The following is an 18,701-nucleotide window of genomic DNA, read 5'->3' as shown; positions in this document are numbered from 1 at the left end:
TGTGTGTGTGTGTGTGTGTGTGTGTGTGTGTGTGCACTAGATATTTCTGTGATCTGTGTCTGTGTTCTGTTCTATTTATGGAACTCTTGTATTTCTGGGAAGTTTCTTGAAACATCTGAAATAATGTTAAATTCAAGGCCTTAGATAGAGTGACTACAGCTGAATAAGATGATTTTTTTCTGTTTTGAAAACTCCTGTTGTTTCTTCGTGCAGTTGATACGATACAATAAGATACAATATGATACACGTCAATGTCGCTGTGGGGATGGAGATAAAAGCAAAGAAACACATACCAACAATTAAAAAATGTTTTTGTGTGAAGATAAGCCATTCACGCCATCAGCTTTTGTTGATGTGATGATTTTATTTCTGTTTAGATTAACATTAAAAGGTTTTGAGCAGTCTTAAAGTCATTAGACTTTGGGTGCAACTGGTTATTATTAATCTTATGTATAACTTTGAGGATTATTTTCTTGATTAGTCCATCTTAATACATCTTGATTAAATGTTTGGTCTGTTCTAACTTCTCCTGAACTAACTGCAACAATCTCACAAAGCCCCAAGTGAAGTCTTCTTACAGTATGCCTCATTATCTCTGACCAACTCTCCAGAAATTCAATTTACAATCATGTGAATCTGAGAAAGGAATAAATTCCTCACAATTTAGAAGCTGAAACCTTCTTTTAGAGTTTTAAGAATTTTTAGAGTTATTGCTTGAAAAATATTTATCAGTTATCTCACAGATTTCTCCAGCTCTCAGGTCCACAGGCCTTACAGAGACTCGAAGGGCAGAAAAGTAAAGCACTAAAAAACAATGCAAAGAAGTTTAAAACCTGAAAAGTTCTCTAAATAGAGAGCTGCTCATTTGGAGTTGGGATGTAATGTGAACCGACCACTGGAGCCTGAAACACAAAGGATTATGGGTAAAGTGAGAGGGATTTTGACATCTGAACCGATTTTGTTGTTATGAGTTGAAGTTCCCTCCGGCAAGGCACTGAACACCTCCAACTGATCTACTGCAGTGTGTGTGTGTGTGTGTGTGTGTGTGTGTGTGTGTGTGTGTGTGTGTGTGTGTGCCCCCTGCTAAGGGACAGTCTGTTATTTGGTCACGCACGCTCTCTCTTCATCCACACCCTCTTCCTCTCTTACTCTTTGCTTCTATTCTCTTAATTTCTTAACTTCTCTTTCTCTTTCTCTTTCTCTTTCTCTTTCTCTTTCTCTTTCTCTTTCTCTCTCTCTCTCTCTCTCTCTCGCTCTCTCTCTCTCTCTCTCGCTCTCTCTCTCTCTGTCTCTCTCTGTCCTTCATTCATGCAGAAGAAAACCACCACCCCCCCTCTCCTCTCCTCTTTTCTCTTCTCTCGCTTCTCTTCTCCTTCCTCCCATCTATCCATTATTTTATGTTTGGCCACATCCTGCTCTTCAAAAATGACCATCTGTCTCACACACACACACACACACACACACACACACACACACACACACACACACACACACACACACACACTGGCACGGCCTTTAAACACACCCTCACCACTTGTCAGATGTGTTGATAATTACTGAAAGTGCGGAGTGTGTAGAACAAAGAGGAAGTTATGCATTTGTTGGGGAATATTTCCAGCAGCAGAATTTCAAATTTCATCATTTCAGGCCGGTAATCATCAGATTAATCATCAGATTATAATGAAGATTGATAATGAAAGTAATTGTCAGTCGTAGGCCTAACACTGAGTAAAGCATAGAAAATAGTTTTACATTAATCAAGCTGATGACAAATGAAAAAGAATGAAAACTGTATTGAACACGAAAGAAAAGTCCGGATGAAGAGAGTAGAGCAGAACTCTGCTGAGGTTGGCACTTCAGAGACCCAAATTATAATGGGTGTGGTCGAGCGTGCCTCTGTGTGTGTGTGTGTGTGTGTGTGTGTGTGTGTGTGTGTGTGTGTGTGTGTGTGTGTGTGTGCATGGAGACACTATGCATTTGAACTTGAAAATGGATTCTGTGTGTGTGTGTGTGTGTGTGTTGAGATTTGCACATGTATCCATATATACGTGTCTTTTCTATAAAATATGTTAAAATATACATTTGAAGTCTGGGCCTTGGGGTTTGTCTCATTACCATGACGACCTGATGTCAGAGTCGACAGATGAGACAGAATTTGATCTCTCTCCTCTTCCTCCCCTCTCTCCTCTTCCTCCCCTCTTCCTCTCCTCTTCCTCCCCTCTTCCTCTCCTCTTCCTCTCCTCTTCCTCTCCGGTGTTTCCTTGTCTTGATCAGTCAGACCTGCTCGGTCTCTCTGCTGTTTGTCTCGGTTGGTGTTTTGGGGATTTCAGAGCTCAGATGAAATTTACTCCTCATCTTTCTTCTTCTTTTGTTCTTTTGTTGCTTCTTTGGCCGGCAGCCCGCTCTGATGTCTCCATCTCTCCTTTCATCTGTCTCTGTCTCTTTGTCTCTTCCTGTTTATGTCTCTTATTTATCTCCTCCCTCACTCAAACACACACACACACACACACACACACACACACACACCCAGGTTGTTATAGCCATGAGTGTCCCACAGTGTTGAGTGAGTGAGTGTAACAGTGGGAGATCCAGGAGCAGGCAGGGCTGTGTGGCCTCACCGGGCCCAGAGACACTGAACTCTCCTGGCTACCACAGGGGCGGATCCCCCCTGCTGGGTCTGCTAGGTCAGCTAAATGTTTAACAAGGACGGAGGCAGAGAGGGAAGTAAGTGTGTAGCTGTGTGTGTGTGTGTGTGTGTCTGTGTGTGGCAACAATAGCTGCTATACAGTAGAATAAAATAATAATTTTTTTGCAGAATTGACCTGCTGTCCAGTCAACCAGCATGACAGGTGGCAAGCAGCGTTAAGATGCACTGCAGCCACCTTCAGTGACAAAAGATTATAAACACAATTTTATAATATGTGTGTATTAATATTTGATTTTTAAATGTCATGGCTATATCCGTAGCCATGACTAGATCAAGCTTATGATCATTTTGATTAGTAATTGATAATTCTTGGGTGAAAAATTTCAATCACAGTTTCTCAGATTCCAAAGTGAGTGTCAAGGAAAACCAGCAATTAATCGATTAATTGTTGCAGCTATATTTGGCGAATAGACACGTTTCTGTTCATTTGGCTGTTTTTTATACTTACTTACCTAATATAAAAGACAAAAATGTGTTTATGTGCCATTTATTTTACAGTTATTCCAGCCTGATTCACATTATGGATCTGTTTATCGTCTGCCTGAACTCTCATATAAATCAGATAAAAACAACTTTAGCAAGACTAGCTCCTTACATGTTTGTTCTGAAACGTGCGGACATTAGGATAAATGTTTTACTTGATAGCGTGAGTAAAGAGATGCAGTGCAGGAGGAGACCAGGAAGTCTGTGCTGAGTTTAAACAGCAATGACATGCACCGATGTGTGTGTATGTGTGTGTCAGAGAGGGTTAATGTATGCACGGATGGTTTTGTGTGTGTGTGTGTGTGTGTGTGTCTTCTTCCAGTAAACGTGGCTGCAGAGGCTGACATGGCGTTTCCAGGAAGTGCTGACATTTATTGGTTACTATCTTGTGAGATGTGCGTGTGTGTCTGTGTGTGTGTGTATAATGTGAGTCTCTTACATGGACATGAACATGTACAGTATCTGCCTGTGGTTGTTGGATGTATATTTAAAAGATATTGTCTCTGTTTTGTTGTCGTTGATAAGTACATTATAGACGGATGGACATAATGAGTCGGTGAGGTGGATGGACAGTAGACGGAGTCGTGAAGCGCTGCCTCATCTCAGCAGCAGTAATGTGTTTTTCCAGAGACTTGATATCATGGTTTGAAGGCTGCTGCTGAGCTGTTTGTGATGAGAGAGAATAGAATATGAAGTGATGAGTGATTCTCCATTTTAAGGCTGCGCTAATCAATATTTCTATAGTAAATATGGATCAGATGACTCTGTAATGTAGAATGCGGGTGGTCAGAGTGAGAGACACAGAATAATTACGGGATGCTGCAGATTCCCTCAGTTCTTCAGACTGTTTCTTTCACCTTCCTGTTGTGTTTTGTTCTGACCTCCACCTTCATCAAACTTCAGCCTCAGCAGACAAAGATGGCTCCTGATCAAATATTGATCCTTCCACTGATCTTTTATTTTCCAACCTCAGCTTGCTGCCTGTGAAGCGCTGCTCTCCTTTACACAACCTACATTACAACAACATCTCAGGTTGCAGCTCATATCAGCTGTCATTAATTAACCTTAATTCTGGCAGTAAGTTGATAAAGAGTGAAAACAAAACTTGGCTGTTGCTGGTTTCTGTGGTTATCCACGACCAAAGATCATTTGTAGAGGAAGACGCTCCAACACTACAGTCAGAGTGTTTCTGTAGTTCCAGCAACGGAAACACTGCAAGGGTCAATACGTGAGAAAAGAAGGTTTTGATGTGAAAAAGAAAAGATGGAGACTCCTGTGAGGTGACAGAAGGAAGCAGAGTGTGACAAGAAAAAGAGGAGAAAGGAGTAGATCATAAGCAAAGTGGACGAGGAGATGAAATGTGAGAAAGCTGTCAGCAGAGGAATAGATGGGTCGGCCATGACGGCTCTGAGACACGCTGTAATCATCCTGTGTGTGTGTGTGTGTGTGTGTGTGTGTGTGTGTGTGTGTGTGTGTGTGTGTGTGTGTGTGAGAGTGTGTGTGTGTTGTAATCCCAAATATCATATAAGGTCTCTGACACTGTGATATTTTCTCATCAGTCAGACAGACACACTATAGTGTGTGTGTGTATATGTGTGTGTCTCTCTGCACACCATAAACACAGACTGTTTGTGTTGTTTTGTTGACCCACTGGTTGCTGTGAAGTTTTTTGTCAGGTTGTTTTGAAGGTTTCATCCTCTGAGACGTTGAGCTCTGCAGTCTCTTCTCTTGTCCACAGTTACTAACCTCGGTTACGTTTCATGTCTTGATGTTTCTGGGATTATGATTAGATAAAATAAACAAGATTAACTGATGAAGCAAAGTATAAAGTGAATTGCTGTCTGACTCTGTTGCCTGAAGTCGTTGCCTTGTGTCTGCTTGTGTTTTCTTACACTGTGCGTCACTTTATGTTGAGTTGTTTCTTCTTGTTGTCATGTTGTAATGTGTGACATCATGTCATGTTGTTTCTATGTCATTGTTAGTACTTGTAGTCCAGTGCAACGTCTCCCAATGTAAAAAATATCTACTCAACAGCCATCCACTCACCACTCACTCCAAAATATAAAAGTTATTTATATTGTATACCGTATTTTATGATTTGAGCTTGAACGTTGGCCAGATTGATTATAGGGGGTCAAATGTCAGAGAGAGTTAAGATTAGTGCCTTGCTCAATGACACATTGTCAGGGGGAGATGATTGTATCGTGTTTAGGGATGAAGTCGTTACAAGTTTGGGAAAACCCTCACTTTACTCATCTGGTGTTCATTTTAGAAGGTCAATTAATGTGTGCGTGTGTGTGTGTGTGTGGGTGGGTGTGTGTGTGGGTGTAGGGGTGTGTGTGTTTGTGTGTGTCATATAGCAGACAGTGTGTGGGTTTGTTTGATAACAGGGCTCTGCTGAAACTGACAGCAGTGTCTGAAATATGAGACCTCTGTTGTCACATCCCCAGTGTGTGTGCGTGTGTGTGTGTGTGTGTGCGTGGTGTGTGTGTGTGTGTGTGTGTGTGCGCGTGCATGTGTGTGTGTGTGTGTTAAAGATTGACAAAGATTTATAATGTCACCACTTGGCTATTTATAAAGAAGCTATTTCAGGGGTTAAAGGTGGTTTTAGACTCAGAGTCAGTTTCAGGGTGTGTGCTTGTGTTTGGATGACGTGTGTGTGTCTGTGTGGTGTGTGTGTCTGTGTGTGTCTGTGGTGTGTGTGTGTCTGTGGGTGTGTGTGTGTGTCTTAGATCAACAGACAACAAAGGGAGTATCACTTCCCTGTAAACAATGATTGTTTGTATGTGTGACTGTAAACACACTCCACCTCTCTACATGTGTGTGACTTGATGTGTGTGTGTGTGTGTGTGTGTGTGTGTGTGTGTGACTTGGTGTGTGTGTGTGTGTGTGTGTGTGTGTGTGTGTGTGGAACCAGCAGACACAATAAACACTTTTTTCACAGTGCCTCTGTGTGAGTGTGTGTGTCTGAGTGTGTGTCTGAAGTGTATGCCATATTTCCCACTTCCTCATGTGACTCACCTTGTGACATCATCCTGTGACATCATCGTCCATGGGAGGCAGGGTCGGTCAAAAGGCAGGCGGAGCCTCAATCTCCGTCAGTCACTCTCCTCTGTAACTCTGAGTGAAGCCAACAGTTTCTCTTCATACAGAGCGATTTCTTTGCTTTTTGTTTGTGGATTGAAGCTGTAGACATGTTTGTCCACACCTGCTAAGGTAAGCTCTACCTGCTGCCTTGCAGAGAGGAACTCATTGGTTTGGGTTAAAAATCTGTATTTTGTAAATGATCTTTGAGTCTGAATGTGTGAGCGGAACCTTCACCTTCTTGTTTCTGCTGAATCTCTTTAAAACTTTGTTGAAGCTTGTTTCTGCTCAGCATTCTTATAGTTCATTATATATGGGAAATAATTTTCTGTTCCCTGATGGAGAATTGTTTTATTTCACATTGTCCTGTGGAGTTTGTCACATGTTCAGCCTCCTGCGGGGTGAAGAAGCATCGTGTGCCTGATGCCATCACACCCCTGCAGACAGAGCAGCTGCTGATCAAAACTCAGCTCGGTGGGAAGTTCAGCTGAAGTTTTGTGAGAGAATCTCCCGTCTGACATTGAGAATTGAGTTTGGTGGTTTCATTTGGTGATTTAAAACACTTTGTCAGAGCTCTCCTAACCATTAATGGGAAACTAATTTTACTCATCAGTTTGTTAATCATGTTGAACAGCACAGATCATCATATGATGAGTTTTCAAACCTGTGGTGGATGTTAGTTTGTTCTGGTCCAAATCAGTGGATGATTTGATTTCGCTCTGAAAGCCATATGGAAACATTCACTTCTCTCCTTGGTTAGATGTGTCTGGGCAGGAAGGTAAACAACGGAGATTAAAACAATTTAATATGATAATTCTGCTGTGGTTCACTTATAATTCAGGTTTTTTTTTACTCCAAAATCCCCACTTTGGTTTTACAAATCTTCCCTGTTCTTGAGATCTAAAGGTCGGCTTGTAGTTGGACCAGACTGAGGTTGGTTGGATTACGTTCCCATCGCAGACTAACCACTCCAGAATTAGTTTGTGACTGGACTTCCTCTTAAGTCTCAGTGTGGTTGTTGTGGTCTGAGTACGATTGCTGTGTTCAGATCTGTTCAAACAACGACTGGATGATGCAGGTTTGAAAACGCCCTCAGTTCTCAGCTGTTTACTTTTTAATATGTGGAGTTCCCTTTTATTAAAAGTTCTGTTCTGGTGTGGAAAGCCTGGGGGATTCGATCCGGAACGTACAAGGAGAATCTGAATATTTTAAATGTTTTATTTTACTGAAAGACACCAGACCGACTCAGTCATGAGTCACTCAGTAACTTATCCTGGGGTTTTTTCTTACAAACACACTTAGAAACTACATTTAATTCAGGCTGTCAGTGTTGACTTTATTGATGAATATAAGTGTTGCACAGTTAATTTGGATAAAAGTAAAATGTGTGACAAAACGGCATTAAAGTGAAGTACTGTAGCGTTGTATGATGTCCTGACCTACAAATCTTCTTCACCAGATGTATGAAAAAAAAATTTGGTACAGACCCCCACAATCAAAGTGATTTTCATTTTTTGTCAGCTTAAATGTGCAAAAATATTTGTTTCCACTGATCGTGAATGATGTCGAATCACAATATCTGCAAAACTAATCATATTGTGATATTGTTACCCTAATATGCAGTCTGGATTGATGTGATGAAATGTAGCAGAGCTCTCCTGATACAACAAAGTACAGACCAGAAACGTGCTGTTTCCTCTGCTCAGCATATTTGATCCTGCTGAAAACACCTGCAGGGAACTGATACTGTCAGGACTGTAAAAATGTTCTGACAAATCAAATTCTTAATGGGGATTAATAGACCACTGATGAATCATCATTATCTGTGTGTGTGTGTGTGTGTGTGTGTGTGTGTGTGTGTGTGTGTGTGTGTGTGTATGTGTGTGTGTGTGTGTGTGTGTGTGTGTGTGTGTGTGTGTGTGTTCTTCTGTGTAGCTCTGACCCACATAAGAATCCTCGTGGGTCTCTGCGTCCACTGGAGCATTTAGCAGAGCAGGTTAGCTTGCGTGCATGGTGGTGTAGGGTTTTTGTGTGTGTGTGTGTGTGTGTGTGTCATTAAAATGCCCCTCTCTGCCTCTCAGCTGTGTGTACATACTCCAGGTTGTAATTACACAACAAAGTGTGTGTACGTGCATGTGTGTGTGTTTGAGTGTTCATGTGATCTTTTGAAGAGGCAGAAAGTTGCTCTTTTCCTCCTCACAGCATTTAAGTCTGAGTCAGTAGACACACACACACACACACACACACACACACACACACACCATGGTTTAGTCAGCACAGTGTTTGTAGATCAAATAGATTCAGTGAGCAAATGGAAACTCTTGGTTCGTTTCCTTTTCTAGCTTTGACTTCTTACTTGATGATAAAAAACCAAAACCAAAAATTGTGTTCCGTTTGGTTTTCTTCACATTTCTACAGCAGAGGAAATGACCTTTTATTGTTGGTAATTACATTGTTTTTGTTCCTTTATGGATTTACAGCCTACTTATTAACCAACAATATGTGATACATTTGTATTTGATGTTGCTTTTTTACGTAGCACATAAAAGACAAAACTAAGATCTGAAAGACAAGACAATATTAAAAAGATAAACTAATGGGACCTTACAAATTAAATCAAATAAAAGGTAAACATTCAAGATACGAATAAAAAATTACAAAAATGAATTAATTCTAAATGTTCAACTGTGATTGGTTGATTCCGCTGCCGCTCACCTTGTCTCCTCTGTGATTGGTGTGTTTCTGTGCAGGAGCGGCCGGCTGCAGCCTAGCTGAAGATGTCTGATAATGGGGAGGTCGAGGACAAGCCCCCAGCTCCGCCCATGAGGAATACCAGCACCATGATTGGCTCCTGCAACAAGGACCCCGCCCCTCTCAACCACGGCTCCAAGCCCCTCCCACCGAACCCGGAGGACAAGAAGAAGAAAGACCGCTCGATCCGCTTCATCCTGACCGGAGGAGGCGATAAGAGTGAGTGCTGACGTCACATTTCTGCCCACACACATGTTGCCTTTGAGCAAAGCACTTTTGCACTCTATATGTCTTGAGTGACCGCTTGTGATCCTGAATCTCGTCTCCCCAAAACTGACCTGCTGTTTTTACCCAAAGAAGATAAAGACCTTGATGTTGGACATTTGCCAAATTAACAGTGGCGGTTCTAGACCAGTTTTAATAGGGGGGCCAGGTTGGGGACGGCTTTTTTGTTAGGGGGCACACACAACCCAGAAAAAAAGATAAATCCCTCATTCAGACAAAACAGTGTTTACAATTTCAGCAATTTTGATTGGGTAGTAAACTGCTGAGACACTTTATTTCTGCCTTTCCCTTCAAAACAAAATCATTGCAAGAAATCTGTCATTGTATTATTGATGCAGACTCCCTGTTAGGGGGGCAACACGGGGGTCCAGACTCAGAGTTACGGGGGCACTGGCCCCTGTTGGCCCCCCCCTAGAACCGCCCCTGCAAATTAAGAATCAGGCCTAAAGAATCAAGAATTTGTCAGAGAGCGTTTCACAGTTTATAAAGTTTCTCCTAGTTGGTTACGTTTTACTGTTTTGTCCTCGATGAAATGTTGTCTTCTTTTATAAATGTAAATTTAAATGCATGTAAATGGTGAAAGCGGTTGAAACAGAAATTTACAATGAATTAAGTCACTCAACAACTCTCAAAATTGAGAATTTGAAGGGAGTCTGGGGATATTGTGTTACTAGTTTAACGGTTAGATCAGTTGAAACAGAGCTTGTGTTCACAAACATCTGCTGCTATCCAGGAAGTAATGAGGGTCTTGATTACTAACAGAGGAAATGTGCATGATATAAATTCAGTTTTGCGCATTTATCTACACCTTTTAAATGTTTTGACAGTTGTCTGTGTTGTAATGCTGTATCGATGAGAGCAAACAAAGGTCACTCAGCGAAGTCACAACTCTTCTCTTTTCTGGCGCAGAGTCGCTCGCCATCTTCCCCAAAAAGACTCAACATTCATTTGTTCAGACTTCAGCTCGACCCTGCATGCATGACTCCCAAATTGTGGAAATTCACAATGCTTATATTTGTGTCATTTGTGGAAGAAACCATAAAGTCATGCAAGTATAGATTACATTTTCGAATATAGGAGAGACCACTGTCCTGAACTAATGAACTCAGAAGAGGTGCAGGTTAAAAAGAAGCAACAAGGTGTCACAGCAAAAACGTTTTTATCCTCACGTTAAAATCACACCAGTTAAAGCCTTTCATTTTTCAAACGGTGCCAGAATTTCTCCACGTCATTTTCTGACAAAATGTTCAAGATATCATGTTTTTATTACCAGACGCAGCTCGATCAATAGTCAGCAAACATGTTTTAACCTCCTCAGAGTGTCTGCTTCCACTTCCACAGCCTCCCTCTGTGTGTCAGAGCAGCGTTGTATAGTTTACATCAGTCTGGCCTTATTGTGTCAGACGCTGCTTTCAGACGCTCTGCAGCAGAATTCAACTCTCTTTTAGCTTCTCTGAGCTTCTTTGAAGTCGGCTGAGGAAACTACTGTTTATCTCAACCGTTAGAAAGTGCAGAGAGGTGCAGAAATGTGCTGATAAGAAATGAGGAACACTGTTAATGTGGTCATGCTAACAGTCGATGTGTGTTGACCGACGTGTTGTCATCAAAGACAGAGCAAGCTGTTCTTTTCTAGTTTGTTTGATGCTCCATGTTTGTCTAAAATAGATATGTAAGAACACTGAACGCTGTCAGAAATGAATTTATTTTAAACTTTGGTCCAGTGTCCATAAGATACAAACATCACTGAATTCCAGTAATTAATTGGGCAAACATAAAGAGTATTTCTGCCTCACAAACAGACTGCTACAGAAAACCAAAGTGTGCAGGCTGTAGTCTTCACAACACAAACAAGGATTACATGATATTATTCAGATTCAATTATGAGTGCAGTGAGGCCACTGATTTAGAAGGAAAGGCCAGAACATTCAGTAAAGCGTGCAGTGTTTCCAGTGGTGGATATTATATAAATAGCATCATGTTTACTGTGTTATTGTGCTCATGGAGACAGATGAGTTTGGCCTTGTTGTGTCAGCACTGGGAGCAGATTCACTCACTCAGAATCTCTCTCAACACAGCAAATTGTTTCTGTTTCATTATCCATACAGTGAGTCCATACAGCTGCGCACTTACTGCACCTGCACTGGAACTGTTAGATAAACACCTGCCAGTGATGCACCTGTTGTTCATTCTGAATCTGATACTGACTTTAGCAGAGTTGTGGACTTGAGTCATTTGTGACAGTTTTGAGGACTTGAACTTGATTTGAGACACAATGCCAGGAATGACTCGACCGTGTTAATTTTGTTTCCTGTTCAGTATTTCAGTTTTAATTTAATCTGGCTGTCAATATTAAAAGTTGTATATTAAAGATACGGTACTAAAGGTTAGACTGCAGAAACTCAATGGAGTAATAAAGTGACTTGTCTTCAAGACTTGCTTTAGACTTTGACCAAATTACTTGATTTACATGTCTGGACTTTAGTGATTAGATTGATAATCTGAAACATGTGATTAATCCATATTGTACATCCACTGGTGTTGGAGGTCTGACAACTCTCTCTCTCTACCGTTCCTCCATGAAATATTAAGTTATGTTGAAAATGTCTAGTTTAGTTTTTTCATGTGAAACAGCAGAAGTAGGAAACACTGTTTGCATCAGCAGTAAGTCAACACAGCTCTGATACAGCTGGAGGAGACGAGGAGTGAACAGTGAGGCTGTTCTCAGTAGTACAGTAGTGCTGGATTACAGAAACTCAATTTAAATCCTGTACAGATTGTTAATGAGAACTACTGTAGGGCTGCTAACGATTATTGTCACTGTCGATTAAGGTGCTGATTATTTTTTTCTAACTTAATTGATAAGGTTTTTTGTTTGTGATTAGTTAGAAAACTGTGAAAAAGTATCTCAAATCTTGTGTTTAGTCGTCAAGATATTAAGATTACTGTCATAGAGCAGGAAAGAAAATATATTACATATTCACATTCAGGAAGCTCCAATCAAAGAATTTGGTCTTTTGTCTCACACCTAAAAATAAAGGTGTTTAAGTGTCAATTCAATAAGTCAAAGTTCTGCACAGATAAAGGAGTCAGTGCTGTAACAGGTTTACATGGCTGGCCTACTTTAGACAATATACACATGCTTGTACTCACACAGAGTTTGTGCTGTAACAGACCAGCTGTAGTCTTTGTGCTAAGCTAAAAGCTAACCACCTGCAGGCAGGCAGCTGTGAGCGTGGCATTAATCTTCTCATCAGCTCGAAGATGAATAAACACATTTTGCTTTAAGTTTTTTATTTGCTCAGTTTATAGTATGTTTTTTTTTTTTTTTTTACTTCAGTGGTGTATTTTCAGTGTTTTTATGATGCTTTAAGGAGGAACAAACGTATCCTAATTTTTGTTGACAAACTAACTCACTGTACACTTCCACACACACGCAGACAGATTACCCATGATGCCTTGTGGGAGGCTGGTGGTCCTGCATCACTGTGAGTCGTCCCAGGGGGCTCTGCTGTCTGTGTCTCTTGGTGGAGTTATGATTTCCCAAAGGATCATCTTGCATCGTTTTCAACATATGGTGTCTCCTTTGTCGTCTGTCTCTTTCTTATTCCTCACTCTGTCTGTATTTTTCTCTCCATCACCAGTTTCCTCTTCCTCCTTCTACTTCCTAATTTTCTGGTTGTTATCCTCAAGCTTTCCCTCGCCGTCTGCCTCTACCCCTTCTTACAATTTCTCTCTGGATTTAAGAATTTTAATGAACCTGGCTTTCTTTGTACCTTCTATTCAGGGGAGCTTTCCCCAAAAATGTTGCATTTAGGATTTTCTGTTACAGTCAGTTTAATTATTGATTGATTGATGAATGGTACAGCATCTCAACCACTCTTCAGCAGTCTTTGAGAGTCGAGTTAGGACTCTTAAACCTTTAGTTTTCTACTGTTTCTCACTCATAACCTTTGTTCTGAAGGGAAGTGAATTATCAGATAATCCTGCATGCTTACAGTTGAAACCTAGAATATCCTGAAATGTATACAGTATATTTAAAACTGATCTGTAAATATATTCAAACCGTTTTTTTGTCTTTCAGCCTATAAGAAGAAGGAGCGTCCAGAGATTTCTCTGCCGTCTGATTTTGAACACACCATCCATGTCGGCTTTGATGCTGTCACTGGAGAGTTTACTGTAAGTGTGTGTGTCTGTGTGTGTGTGTGTTTTTGTTCCCATGTGTGTCACACACCCCTAAATGTACTGAACTGTTTCTTTGGTGTGTATTTGTGTGTCTGGTGTGTTTACATCACTTTTTAATTGCTTACCAAAGGACCCATAGTTACTGTTGCATGCAAGTGTGTGAGTGTGTGTGTGTGTGTGTGCATGTGTGTGTGTGTTTGTGTGTGTGTGTGTGTCTTTGTACTCTGCAAATGAACCTTTTTAAATAATCACATTGGACAAAGACGCCTTGTTTAGCTGACTCACTTGATCCGCCTGACCAAGCTCTTTTAGCTGGGAGTTAAATTGTGTGTGTGTGTGTGTGTGTGTGTGTGTGTACTCCTTCCTTTTCTGTAATCTGGGACATAGTTCCTGCGGCTCACACACTTCTATATGCAAATAACCATTTGTCATTTTTACTCAAATCAACACAATCTAAATATAATCCAGTGAGTAAACAACAGCAGAGCAGTGAAGATTCAACACGAGGCACTCAGTGTATGGAGGAAATGATGGTTTAGGAAGAAAGATGAGACCTGAATAGAGTGAAGGGATGGAGTGATGGACCAGGAAGTGTGTTAGGTGTGTGTGTATGTGTGTTTGTGTGTGTGTGTATGTGTTGGATGGACTGACCCAGACAGATGAGTAGAGAGAGAGAGAGAGAGAGAGAGAGAGAACACGAGGAGATGTGACCCAGTTTATGTGACTGAAGTACGAATATGACAAGACTGGCTCGTTAGGAGTGTGTGTGTGTGTGTGTGTGTGTGTGTGTGTGTGTGTGTGTGTGTGTGTGATGTATGTGATGTATGTGATGTATGTGTTGTTTTTGTCTGCAAACTTATTATTCATCATAAAGCGTTGGAAATTGTTCTTTAATACGGTTCAAAATGTACAATACTAAAAAATACACATGGAATATATGGAATCTGAAAAGAAGTAAAACTTTGTGTGTGTGTGTGTGTGTGTGTGTGTGTGTGTGTGTGTGTGTGTGTGTGTGTGTGTGTGTGTAGGGCATGCCTGAGCAGTGGGCTCGGCTCCTGCAGACATCCAACATCACCAAACTGGAGCAGAAGAAGAATCCTCAGGCGGTCCTCGACGTTTTAAAGTTCTACGACTCGAAAGAAACGGCCAACAGCCAGAAATATATGAGCTTCACAGGTACACACACACACACAAACACACACACACATTGTCTTCCTTCCTCTTGTTTTTTTTAATTTCTAATTGTGTTTTTCCCTGCAGATAAGAACTCAGATGCCTTCATCTCCTCCACCACAACGGTAAGCAAGCATTGTGTCAACACAAACACAGAATGTGTCTCATGTCCCTCATACAAGTCAACCATCAGTGGGAGTGATCACACATCAGTGAACATACTGATACCAAAATACTTCAGAAGCTTCTGTTGCAATATTTTTAATTACAGGAAATTCTCAGGTTCTCGATATCCATCTCAAAAATCCAACTGAATTACCACGATGTCATTCTTCAGTCACTCAGCCTAACATTGTACGTTGACAGTGACGTCATATTCAGTGGACACACAGGCTGTGGTAACTCAGAGGTTTTTACATACATCTGATCTGTAAAAGGTCAGAAAATGTTGGAAAACATACTTCAGTCATTCCACAACCTAAAGATATTCAGTTTACTGTCAGAGCGGAGGAAAGTTTGAGTAGTTTAAGGATAAACAAGGTCAAGTAGAAATGTTGGAGGAGAGCATGTTGAAGGGAAATGGAGCCTGTCTGTAGTCTGTCAGGGTAACAAGGACTGAAAGGATTAATAAAGTAAGGAGGAAGAGCTGCAGAGTGAGACGATGAGGAGATTATAAGAAGGAGAGCTGGAGATGAAGTTTAATCTACCGTTTGACAAGACAGACCGAGAGCACCAGAGGAGATGTAGTGTCTGAGGAGAGGGGGACAGAGAGCAGGAAGAGAAGCGGGGGAGGCTGAAGACGTTGTGATTTTCCTTCATATATATATCAATTAATACTGATATGAGTTAAATCTTTACAAAGCCTTTTTTGGTTGCTTAACAAATAATTAATAAATTGATACATACTTAATTATACACTTTTTTAGCAGTTAATTATGCCGTTATTAACAGTTAACTTTATTTTATGCATCTACTGAATATAAAGCAAAAATAAGGCCTTTTTAGGGTTATTATGCACGTATTTATTTTTAAATATTACATTATATTAATGTTCTTACGCAGGCTAGTGTTTCTTTTAAATACTTATAATTTCATAAAATGTATTAATGACTATATTTACTGTGCTGTTATTAAGTTATTTCGTCTTAATGATATTAATGTTTCTTACAAGGGTCTTATCACCTATTAACTAACACATTACCAGTTATTTTTACTTATATTCTGAAGGTTTTTTGCAGAGTGATTTGTTCCTATATCATTCATAAACTGATTTACAGAACATATTATACTTCACTACGTGGCAAAAATAGATTTCTTTTATGGCTGTTGAAAGTATTTTTTAATTTATGGAGTGATCAAAAGAGAAATCCAGAATTCCCTCAGGAAAAACCTTTGACACTTATATGTCAACAAAAAGAAACACGTATTTTAAACCTGGCTGTAGCCAGTATTTACATTTCTGTTCTGGACATTAATGCACATGGCTGCATCTCTAACTAGATAATGCATCACTTGCACATTTAGACGTACAATATCAGAAAACTTGTATGACAAAAAATAACTGTCTTAAAGTAAGCAATCATCTGGAAGGAATTCATGGGGATATCTATTAGTTATACTTTTTATTCTATTCACCTGTAATATCTCCTCTTAAAAGAACACAGGTATTCTGACAAGTGTGAGTTTACGCATTTTGATCGACCAACACGTTTCCAACACATCTCCAAACTCGTTGTTGTTCATCCTGAAATAAATGAAGACGCTTCTTCACAGCAGTGCATCTGTTGTTTGAAAGGTGCCTTTAAAAAAACCCACAAAGGTGAGAATAAAGAGTAGAAGGGAAGAGGAAGTGATGATGATGCAACTCCTAGAGATGCTCTCTCTCTCTCTCTCTCTCTCTCTCTCTCTCTCTCTCTCTCCCTCTCTCTCTCCCTCTCTCTCTCCCTCTCTCTCCCTCTCTCTCTCTCTCTCTCTCTCTCTCTCTCTCTCTCTCTCTGTCTGTCTCTCTCTCTCTCTCTCTCTGTCTGTCTCTCTCTCTCTCTGCATTGTGATTCAGCATCTTTTCCTCCTTTCACCGTCTCCGTGTCTCTGCAGCTTGGCCACCAGCCGAGCGTCAGACTATCAGAGAGAGATAGAGGAAAGAAAAAGAGAGGGATGGAGAGGAGGATGTGTGACTAGTGGCATCAGAAGCCAGACATGACCAGAGCTCTCAGACATCAACAGTGATGGCGAGAGAAGGGAAGGAAAACAGGGTGGAAAGTCAGAGAAGAAGAAGGTTAAACTGAGAGAAAAAGGAGCAGAGAAGAAGAGCGGGAGATGAGCTGGAGGACTTCTCTGCAGGATGAGATGACGAAGCAGTAGAGGAAGTGGCAGTAACAGTAGGAAGCAATGATGGGTCTGGTATCGCTGTTGGCTCATGTGACGATGATGTCTCTGAAGCCCCGCCCTCTCTCCCCATGTGACATCACGCAGAGCTCCAAGGCCGTGTCGGAGACGCCTGCCATAGAAACCGTATCCGAGGACGAGGATGAAGATGAGGCTGAGCCGCCGCCGGTGATCGCCCCCCGACCAGAGCACACCAAATCAGTAAGGACACGTTAATATATATACTTACGGCCCACATTGATATGATACAACCTCAACCAAACGCTCATGTAGTCCAGCCCTCTCTTAACTCACCTGAAACTAATTTGACATAATCTTAACCTTCACTTACTTTGAAGTAGTGAGGATTGGCCCAGATGTCCGCCTCACACACACACACACACACAAACACACACACACACACACACACACACACACACACACACACAGACTGTACGTACACACAGACACTACAGCCACCTACAACTTAGTATGTAGGGATCGATTATCACATACGATATTTAGCATTTCTGATTATCAGCATGCTGGTTGTTTTTTTTTGGCAGATTTCCGATAAAATATGTTCATTTAGTAAGTATGCCTATTAAAAATCTCAATCTGAAAAGTAACTTATACTTTTAATTACATTATAAATGTAGCGAAGTAAAAAGTATTACAGAGTATTACCCATCAAAATCTACTGGAGTGGAAGTACATTAAGTATTCTGGATTTTGACACTAAGATTTTCATTTTTACTGCGGATTTATAGTATTTATTGTTCTCATTGTTTACTAATAATCAATATTTGTATTGGTTGTTCCTTATTACTTAATCTGAGTCCAAGACGTCGATACATCATTGTGTGGACAAGCTCCTCTTTAAATGGAACAACTAACAAGAACACATTTTAGAGGAAAATTAAAGTGTGTTGACTTCAACAAGTCTCATGGATGATTTGTCGACACTTAAAGTTATTTACTCTTAAAAACTGAGACAAGGTGTACTAAAGGGACAGGTAGGCAATAATAATGCTAATATTTATGGAAGAATGAAAGAGAACCCTGAAACAAAATCAGAGCCAGAAGCTCTCTACAGATTTCTTACTGTAAAAGCATCCTGCTCATCATTAGCTTGTCCATGTTTGTGATTAATGTTTATCTCAATAATTGTAAAAAATGTGACTAGAGAGAAGCCAGGAAATGACTGGAGAGGTGGAATGATGCAAGAAAGGTCACTGCTGGACACCGACACCGCAAACACTGAATCGCTCCACATGTGCAACTCGTCAAACGAACGTTTATTAAATTATGTGCAGTATATAAATACTATGATTTAATGTATAACAAGTAGTCATTACATTAGACATGTCACAGGTATTCAATCAGGTACACATGAAAAGACTGGTCTGTCAGCCTAAACTTATTAGGTCAAACAGAGTGGAGTGAACATCCTTCCAGCTTCACACACACACACACACACACACACACACACACACACACACACACACACACACACACACACACACACAGTGAAGTTCTGTTTACATCAGCTCTGTCCCTGTCTGCACTTAAGAGATAAGTCACTTACTGTCCAGGTAGTACTCGTTCATTAGATTTCTCTCACTCATTAATCTTTAAATGGTCCTGTGTCCTGCCTCACCTCAGCTCTATT

At 40.6% G+C, this 18,701-nt stretch overlaps 1 protein-coding gene across 3 annotated transcripts in view; it reads left to right on the top strand.

Annotated features, from left to right (window-relative positions):
* The window catches only part of pak1 (p21 protein (Cdc42/Rac)-activated kinase 1), a 52,197-nt gene that overhangs the window by 18,727 nt on the left and 14,769 nt on the right, over window positions 1-18,701 (top strand). For 2 of the 3 annotated variants that reach the window (XM_030398455.1, XM_030398476.1), the window contains exons 3-7: window positions 9,025-9,244; window positions 13,392-13,486; window positions 14,521-14,668; window positions 14,753-14,790; window positions 17,138-17,251. In XM_030398455.1, the coding sequence (XP_030254315.1) occupies window positions 9,052-9,244; window positions 13,392-13,486; window positions 14,521-14,668; window positions 14,753-14,790; window positions 17,138-17,251 (588 nt within the window). In that variant the 5' untranslated portion in view covers window positions 9,025-9,051. Of the gene's footprint in view, window positions 1-6,305; window positions 6,407-9,024; window positions 9,245-13,391; window positions 13,487-14,520; window positions 14,669-14,752; window positions 14,791-17,137; window positions 17,252-18,701 lie in introns of those variants that run through there. The other variant, XM_030398466.1, reaches the window with a different exon arrangement.

This window comes from Sparus aurata, chromosome 2 (genome assembly GCF_900880675.1).
Source record: "Sparus aurata chromosome 2, fSpaAur1.1, whole genome shotgun sequence".
NCBI classification, from domain to species: Eukaryota; Metazoa; Chordata; class Actinopteri; order Spariformes; family Sparidae; genus Sparus; species Sparus aurata.
The sequence above is the reverse complement of the archived record's forward strand: the minus strand, read 5'-3'. Positions and strand labels throughout refer to the sequence as shown.